The sequence below is a fragment of the Micropterus salmoides genome, unplaced genomic scaffold, assembly GCF_014851395.1.
Source record: "Micropterus salmoides isolate LMB-PRFRI ecotype aquatic unplaced genomic scaffold, ASM1485139v1 Ms_hic_scaffold_22, whole genome shotgun sequence".
Taxonomy (NCBI): domain Eukaryota; kingdom Metazoa; phylum Chordata; class Actinopteri; order Centrarchiformes; family Centrarchidae; genus Micropterus; species Micropterus salmoides.
In genome coordinates, this window is record NW_024041373.1 from 15,109,593 (window position 1) to 15,119,293 (window position 9,701).

The window sequence follows — 9,701 nt, forward strand, 5'->3', positions numbered from 1 at the left end:
ACATACTTTATTAGCTTCACTCACAATGAATCTCCCATTTAATCCCTTTAATCAAATGGATTTCCAGGTGCGGCTTGCTGGTGGTAGAGTCCCATCAGAAGGCCGTGTGGAGGTGTTGCTAGAGGTTGGAGGACGTAAGCGCTGGGGCTCTATCTGTAGTGAGAACTGGGGCATCAACGAGGCCATGGTGGTATGCAGACAGCTCGGCCTGGGCTTCGCTGCCAGCGCTCATCAGGTACAACAATCCCACTGACCAGCACGACATTTATAACTGACAAGGTGGAGGCAAGCATGTCATTTTGATCTCTGATTGTAGTGCCACCCCTTAACCAGGGTAATTTAATAATGCCACAGAATACACCCAGCAACATCAGTGTAAAATTGTGTGCATGATATCCTGAATGAATAACAATGTAGCACCCACCTCTAAACCAAATAGGGTCATTTTTAAAATGTCAATCTAAAGTGGTCAGAGGCATCATTCCTCCAAAATGTGTCCAAATCCCATCAGCAGTGTCTGAGTTATTGATGAAAGAACAAGCAGATGTTTAAACAAATTAACACATGGAGGCCAATCCATAATCACAGCACCTGTATGCACTGTGGTAGACAATGAGCTATGATATTGTTGACTGATAGAAAACCTGATGTGCTGTGACCCCACCCCCACCCCCTGGCTTTGACAGGAGACCTGGTACTGGTCCGGTGACCCAAATGCAGCTGATGTGATTCTCAGTGGAACTCACTGTGTGGGAACAGAGCTTTCAATTCAACAGTGCCGTCGCAACAACCATGTCCATTGTCCCCGAGGAGGTGGAACCAAGGCCGCTGGGGCAACATGTTCAGACAGTAAGTTCAGCCATCCTCCTGTAGTTCTGCATCTTCCCCTCTGGTTTAAAATCTGTTTGAATCCTAACATAACCTCTCACACCTGCTTTAGCGGCACCTGACCTCGTTCTGGATGCCCAGCTTGTCCAGGAAACAGCCTACCTGGAAGACCGACCTCTCCACCTGCTGACCTGTGCCAATGAGGAGAACTGTCTGTCCTCGTCTGCTGCCAGGATGAACTGGCCTTACGGCCACCGACGCCTGCTACGCTTCTCCTCCCGCATCATGAACATGGGTCGGTCCGATTTCAGACCCAAAGCAACAAGAGAGAGCTGGACATGGCACCAGTGTCACAGGTAGAGCATCCCTGAAGAGTTTATAGAGGTGTTACATTGCATTACGTGTGTAGGATGTTGCAATGGAAAGAACTGTTTAAATACTTACTATTTGTGGGATTTTGTGGTTGCCCTTGTGGTTAAGTGTTTTGGGGGGAAAACTGTGGTTTAGAGTGTCCTGAATACAGGTGACCTGTGATTTTAGGCTGTCAAAAATATTTTGACAAACACCTGTTCCACGTACAAAGTTGCTTGTACGTGCCTTAATGACATAGCTCCCTCCACGTTGAGTAATTTGAGTTATATTTAATTTAATTGCATTCAATTGCTACCAGGAAAGAAAACATGCTGAAGTGTGATCTCTGTGCCAGTGCGTATATGGTTTGACGAAGGGTCTGCAGGTAGCATGCAACATGGGCATTAAACATAAGAGCCTTTGTTTGCCACTGGACCTCAGCAGCATTTTGTCCATTGGCTGTAAATAGATGAAATATTGTTAGGTCTACTTTTAACACATTCCACTCTACCTTTCAGTTTGCTCCCCTTAGTAAGTTAGTTTCTTGTCAGGTGACAAGAGCACTTTCATGGCTTGTCGTCATGAGAGAAGAAGGAGCCATTTGAAGCCCACAATATTGGCTGTGTGAGATGTGTCCATAAGTAATGTAAGTCACACATGGCCTGAAACAGTGTTGTCATCTCTTTCATTCATTAGCCGCACTGCAGCATGTCTCTCTAGAAATGACGGTTGAACCAATCCAGGTACCACAGGTCAGGTGTAACACAATGGACAGGGTAGCCCACGCACGTTCAGCTCCGCCGCAGTTTGTTACAAAAACACATCAGAGCTATGGATGTGTGTTTCAAAGCCCTCCATTCACTCAGAACGAGTAAACAGCTCAACCATGCTGACGTTAAAACAAGCTTCTGTGAGAGGTGTTACGGTGACACCCACGCTCATGTTCAAGCAGTGAGGTCATTATGCTACAAGCCATAGGGAACCAGTGTTCAGTTAACCTAAATGTACACACTCATAGACATACAGAAATGCACACACACACACACACACACACACACACACACACACACACACACACTCTCATCTGGACTTTCCCTTCTGTCATCCCAGGCACTACCACAGCATCGAGGTGTTCACTCATTACGACCTGCTGACTCTGAATGGCACCGGGATTGCAGAGGGACACAAGGCCAGTTTCTGTCTGGAGGATACATACTGCCCTGACGGTAATGTTCACCACTATTGATGAGCCCCAGTAAAATACTCTTTCCCATTAGTCACAGGAAATTAATATCAATAACATTTCAGCTACAGCTATTTAGATTTTTACTTTGTGGTTAATGTATTAGATCACTGCTGTTGTTGTTTGTTCACTCTCTGTTTACTTGTTATATCATGGGTGAAATAACTCATATGATAAAGCACATGTTCACATATGATAAAGCACATGTTAGTCCAACACAATTCAGAAAGCTAAAGGCTCTTAAAAATAACAGGGAATGCCAAGCATTAAATGAGCTTTGATGTTGTGATTGATAATGTTGTGTGTATGTGTATTAGGACTCCAGAAGCGGTTCTCCTGCTATAACATGGGTGATCAGGGTATCTCTGTGGGCTGCTGGGATACATATCGCCACGATATTGACTGTCAGTGGATTGATGTGACAGATGTACGGCCAGGAGACTACATCTTCCAGGTCAGAAGTCGTTTTATATTTCTTGCTTCTCCCCTTTTGCAGTTTAAGTACATTTCAGTCGGGGTGTCACCAATAACTTAGGTATAGTAATAGACCTGTTGGGAAATATGCTTATTTTGGCTTTTTTTTGCCAAAGTTTAGATGACAACATCTATGCCACTCTCGTGTCTGTCCGAAGCAGCCAGTTAGCTTAGCTTAGCTTAACACAGATTTCATACAACTTCATAGCCTCACACAGCACTTACACAATACTTTACACTTGTGTTTTTGTATGGATTAAATAAACTAGATATATTATGCTAATAAGTGAGCTTTAGGGCAGTTTATAGGTAGATTTTGTTACCTTTATACAGAGCGAGTCTTTCTGCTAAGTTAACTGGCTGCTAGCTGTACATTAACATTTAGCTTAAAGGTGCGAGAGTGATATCCATCTTCTCATCTAGCTCTCTGCAATAAATCAAATAAAATGTTTCCCAAAATGTTTAACTATTCCTTTAAGGTCAAAGATGTAGTTAATGAGAAAGAGGTTCACATGATTTTAAGGTGGACTTTGTCATGATTGGTCGGGGAATTCCGTCTATTTCAGTTAAACCTCCTGACCTCTCTACGTGACAGTCATCACCTCAACCATTCCTCTGTTATTACTTGGACCCAGGTCAGTGAGTTTAGTCAGTGTGGCTACTCCGCTAAAACACATCAAGAACGCCATCTCCCATTATCCTGCATTTCCAGTTGAGACTACTGATCCCACCATGGTAAGCAGCGATCTTCAGATCTCATGCTGCCAATTACCTCCCAGCTGTGGAAGATTTGTGATAGTGTAACTCGCTGTCTGATAATTACTGCCGGGTAAGGTTTGTCTGAGAGGTCACACTCAATCTTTGTAATTACCAAATCTGCATTGAAGATGGATTTATTTAATGTACTCGTAATAGACGTGACACACATATATATAAACGCATGTGCAGACTGGATGTATTTTAAGCATGTTGAGCGCGGTATAATTATAAAGTGGTACATTGCTATAGTACAATGTGGAGGCGGAAAGAAGGAATGAATGATAGAGGCCAGAAATGGAGTTGAGAGAAATGAAAGAAAGAAATTGGAAAAACCGCTGAAGGTTAAAAGGTTATGGTCATTTGAGGAGACCAGCACTAAGGGGACATTGCTAAGTTTATCTGAGAAGAATAAGAGAGAAAAAAGAGAAAACACAGAGTAAGCCAAGCAGGGAGTTAGTTATTCACCAAGGCTGCAGAATTGGAAAAATACAAACAGCTTTTACAGCAGCTCTCATTCTCTCTACTGTGTTCTTTCATTTATCTAGTAAAGTGCAGATGATGACTTTTCTGATCCTGGGTTTACAGAAAGGTTCAGCAGGCCTACCCTTGAACCACCCCACTGCTAATGAAACACACCAATTACCCAAATGAACTATTGCCTCCCTTTAGTCAAAGAGCAGCTAGTCCCCCCTTCCATTAGGAACGGCTAATTTGCCACCAAGGAATTCCTCCTGCCCTGTTTTTATTTTTATTGACACTTTCTCACTGAGCAACACATTCTGCCACTGAACCAGCCCTCTGCAAAATGCCTCATACACTCTGGTCCAACACTGTAATTTACCTTGAAAAATTAAGAGGGAACAGTTTTTGTGCATTCACTAAGTTTTTTAAAGTTTGTTCCTCCTTTTTTTTAATGCAGTGTGCCGTCTTTCTCCCTGTAGCTGTTTGTAACGTGTACTTAAAGTGGGTGTAGCAGTTTGCAGAGCAGCTATTAGAGTGAATAGCTTCTCAGTATTATCACCAGACCAGATTAAGAGAATGGCTGTATCAGCAGTTATAGAGCCGCTCTGCAAATGACAGACTATTAGTACAGTGTATGCTAGCACTCACACACAGATTTCAGACATATAAACATGCCTATGCATAACTACTCTATTGCAACATACTTTAATTTCAGGCTAATTCAGTCCTTATTATTGCATACCTGTGTTGGTATGTGAGCAGATGGCTCTTCTGCAGGAGCTGGGGGCTACAGTGTGGTATAACCACATTCCATGAACTTCAGCTGTAAAGTTGTAAAACCTCTTATGCAGCTTGTCATCATGTTTTGTGTGAGTAGAAGTGTCTTTGTTACATGTTTTCATACAAGTTATAAAGTATTTTTTATGATGGGCTTTCCTTAAAGATCCACCAGTATGCTTTGTGCTTTGCATAACACATGGTAAAAGCTAGGGATACCGTCACGTTATTCAGTCCACATGCTTGGCTGCAGACTTCCAAGTGAACATCAATCCAATGAATCAGTCCATGAGAAAGTAACGTACTGTATAGTGTATTTATCTTTCCAAATACGAATACTGTATGGAAAAGTCATCCGGCTTTTTATAGATGAGAAAGGGATTGACTATAAAAACAATACCAGCCACGAGTGCTGTTTAATAACAGGCCCTCTACCAGTTTTACATCCAACTGCTCTTTATTGAAATGGCTTTCTCAGCGTGTAGAGAGAGGAGACTTATTCCTTGTTTGACCATGTGCCTGGCCAGCTGGAGATACAGTATTAGATGAAAGTGAGAACAACAAAGTGAACTCTCTCTGTTACCTAATAAATATTTGTCACATTGCTGAAGCACACAGCTGCAAGTCACAAGGTCAGAGACATCTGCTGTTGTAACAGTGAATCCGGGCTTTTTGTCAACAGAGGTCGTGTGTGATTGTATCGTTTTGCAGGTGGAAGTCAACCCCTCGATGGACATGGCCGAGTCTGACTTCATGAACAATGTCATGAGATGTCGGTGCAAATATGATGGCCACAGAGTTTACATGTATGGATGTCATGCAGGTGAGGACCTCTTCCTCTTTCTCAGTTCATCTTCATTTCTCCCCTGCTTTGTCACTGATAGCTGTGTTCCTTTTTCCTACAGGCGATGCATACAGTGCAGAGATTGAAGATCTGTTTGAGCACCAGAGGCAAATCACCAACAACTTTGTGTAGCCCATCCCAGGGCCCAGATTTAAGGCCTTCCAGTGGGGCCCAGAGACTACTCAGGTGTGGCTGAGGTCGATGGCCCCAGGCCCTTGGGACCTTAGGACCCACAATAACAGAGAACACACAAAATGGCTCCTGTTCATCTCTTTGACATATGTGGATAAAAAATTCATAAGCTCATCACAACAGCGACCATTGCAGAGACTCCATTAACAACAAGAGTGGAACAGTTGCCAGACAGCTTAACTTGTTTTTTTTTTTACTGTAGTTAAGTAAGAAGATATTGGATATTGATTTAAAATATACAGACTTTTGTGAACGTGGAGGACTAGCAAAAATTACTATAATTGGCTCAGTTGGCATTATTTTACCCAAATTCTTTACTTATTGAATCATTTGTAACTGTGGCCATATTGGTGCTCTTTAACAATACTGTATGTCGTTAGATTAACCTCACTACTTTTCAGGTGAACAGTGTTGTACAATGCATGTTGGCTAGTCTTCTTTTACAGTTAATCAGGTGTTTTGCTATTGCTTTGGTTTTAACAAAATTGTCGTTTTATAAAAGCGTAGTCGTGCTACAAAGTTTTGCTTCTCATCTAGAGAAGGTAAGATGCGGTCTAATTATTTTTATGGAACAAAGCACTTTATCTTTTAAACATCAGTATTCTAGTTTTGCCCATATACTTTTTTAATCAGCTACCAAATTGACTTTTTTAGAGTGTGTCTAAAAAAAAGACTCTATTGTGTTTTACATTTCGGAAAGTGAAATATAAGGTTTGTGTTTAGTTTTCATATACTATGTACTATTTATGCTGTAACTTTATTTATTCATGGACTTCACACATACACAGCATACTCAGTAAAGAGTTTGTTAGCTAGCTTTTAATTAACAATACTGAATATTTTTAGTTTTTCTGACATAATTAACCGGGTAGAAAAAATCATTTCATACATTAGTTACAGGATATAGTTTTAGAATGTTCCCATGATGCAGATAAATAATTGCTGATTTATTTTATTTTAGTTATTAAAACAACTGCAACTGTAAAGTTTTTCTCTTCCAGCCTCTCTGATGGGAGGGAAAACCAGCCTGACAAAACCGCAGTATTGTGGTTGGCAGGCAGGCAGGGTTTTGAGAGCATATAAAAAGGCTTTTAATTACGTCTGTTTGGGTTAGACTTAAGGTTACAGTTAAGGTTAGGGCTATAGCACGTGCTTTATGAAGAAACACTATGGAATTGTTACTTGTGGTATCATTGAAAGGGCAAGAATCTGGATCTTAACTACAAGAAAGATTCTGAGAGACTGATTGACAGAAAGAATGAGAAAGTAAGACAGAAAGAGAGAAAGGGATGAAGTTTAGAGAAAGACTTATGCAGACATACACTTTTTACTACCAGAGCTGCCTTTTTGTAGGCAGCCATACAGAGACCACAAGCTGGCATTTTCAGCTCCCCAACGAGAACAACATGTTTGTCTGGGAGAAAAAATAAACTCCTCAATTCATGCATCAACACAGTAAACAGTGGCCTTATTTTTACCAAAGCTGGGCCTGCTAAAATATACTGTATCTTTCTACGATTTTTTTTGCTCACTTTTTAGCTCCACGCCAAACAATGATGCAGCTCCATTTTCTTTATGATATGGGACTTGTGTTAATCATGTTTTTTACCCCATTAATGTGTTTGATGTATTTAGCTTATTGTCTTAGTGGTTAAACATGTTAAGACGTTTTCTAATGGACAGTTTCCAGGACCTGTTGTGGAAAGGACACGTCACTCATAAAGAGAAAAACTGTAGACTTAATTAAATTCTTTAGCAGATTGTTGTCCCCACTGTTCTTTCATGATTTTCACTCCTCGAAAAAAGCTTGGAAAGAATTTGTATCATCACACTGGCCAAACACACACAAAAGACTTTTGGAGGTACAAATGTTTGATGATAGCCCTGAGTGCTTGCTGATATGCTTCCCTGTTGTTTTGTGCTTGTGTACAGTTGCTTTTGACATATTACCAAGGTCTGTTCAGTGTGTTATTTAAAATGATATACCATTCCATAGCAAATGTTGGTTCACATTCACTACTCATCATATTACTGTATTTGTACCCATGCTATAGGCATAGCACTGGGACATTGTTTTCCATGGCCAGTTATGCTTTCATTTTGTCTTTAAAGCTGAGAGTGTGAGCTACGTGGTGCTTAACTCTAATCACATTCATAGAAAGCTGGGCTCTCAGGGACTTTGACCTCATCTAAATATTAATTTTAATGTTTCATTTGATGTGATTTAGGTTGCTTTTTAGCTGTGATAAAAACATCATGACACCAAATGAACTGGAGCTGGAGGGTTTGTTTGTTTTTTGTCAGTACTCTTACAAAAACTAATCTGTACCCACATGTTTATTTTGCAGGTAAAAATTTAAGGTATGAAGGTGATAAGCTTTGTTACATTTTTTTTTCTTGAGAAATGTTAGGACAACTGTGGATAGACACTGGCTGACTCAGAAGCACATTTCAGTTTAAGAACAAAACACAATCCATTCATTCATCATTACTGTGAATCAATAAAACTTCATTACATACCAAGCTGTCCTCTGCTTCCTGCCTCCTTCTTGCTGTTAATGCATGACACTGCAGAATATTTATTGATGAGGAAGTGGCTTGAATTGTATGTTTTCTCGGCATCAAGAAGTATTCAGACAGTATTATATGTAGCATTTTCCTTCCACCTAAAGGAAAATTTGATCTGTCCGAACTCAACCAGTTACTCTAGAGCCCTGGATTCTTACTGGAACTTTATTTTACGTTTCCCCTAAAATGACTAGGCTTCCCAAAGACAACCCTTTCAAGCTGTTAGATTTTCTGAGACTTAATCCTTTGCAAATACTGCCCAACATGGGAACCAAGAAATCTCCTCACTATTTCAGTAAAAAAAACACACAAAGTGTCCAGGAATTAATGACTAAATTCAAGCATATCAAATCTGGTAGAAGTGGGTGGAGTAATCAGCTATGTCTGGAAAGGAAATTTACTCTTAACAAAAGTCTGATTTGATCACAGCTGACAAGTCCACCCAGAAAGAAAACAGAGGAGCTGTGAAGTGGTCACTCTGGGATGAAACAGCTGCTGGGCAAACAGGAAAGGAAAACTTGAAAGCAGAGCACCTGGGTTCACAGAGTGTTCTCGCACATATTCAGCACCCTTTCATGTACTTTCAGCATACTATATTCCTATAAACACACATGCAAGTGCACACATACTGTGAGTAAGCATAGTGGACTTCACAGACCACCTTGATTTTTTCAATTCTTTTTGACCTTTGAAAATGCAAGTTAGAGATAAATCCACTAGCTGTGTGTGCAGTTTCACATGTCACTACCTTGGAAGGAACTCAAATGATCTCATCATGCTGGTAGACACCAGATACAAGTGTCTGGAACTTGCTTTAAGAGAATATGATTTTGTAAGTCAGAACTTGATTACATCTCCAGGAAGGCTCATTCTTGCTCATTCGTGCGGCGTGGACATGTGTGGACCTACATCAAAAAGTTAAACCCGAGCAATCTGAATCACTGTATCAAGATGAATCGGAATAGGAGAACGAAAGCAATATGAGGTTAAACTTCTTTTTTAAAACACCATTCATGAACACTCTGCCACGCAGTTCTCGTTTTATCCTTACAGGCCCACTTCCTGTTTGCAGCTTGTGTTTTTAGTCGGGAGGCCCCTTGCCACCCCACCCTGACCTGATGGGGACCACAGACGGCTCCACAATGGAGACTGTGTGTGCTTTCTGAAGGACAGACCTGTCCATACAAGCTACAAGGAACCCCA

The 9,701-nt window shown here is 40.9% G+C and overlaps 1 protein-coding gene across 1 annotated transcript in view; it reads left to right on the forward strand.

The window, feature by feature from the left end:
- The window catches only part of loxl4 (lysyl oxidase-like 4), a 24,403-nt gene extending 15,950 nt beyond the window's left edge, over positions 1–8,453 (forward strand). The window contains exons 9-15 of the mRNA XM_038736782.1: positions 68–235; positions 687–849; positions 941–1,184; positions 2,290–2,405; positions 2,740–2,876; positions 5,606–5,717; positions 5,800–8,453. Of these exons, the coding sequence (XP_038592710.1) occupies positions 68–235; positions 687–849; positions 941–1,184; positions 2,290–2,405; positions 2,740–2,876; positions 5,606–5,717; positions 5,800–5,870 (1,011 nt within the window). The 3' untranslated portion in view covers positions 5,871–8,453. The remainder of the gene's footprint in view (positions 1–67; positions 236–686; positions 850–940; positions 1,185–2,289; positions 2,406–2,739; positions 2,877–5,605; positions 5,718–5,799) is intronic.
- The last annotated feature ends 1,248 nt before the right edge of the window (positions 8,454–9,701 follow it).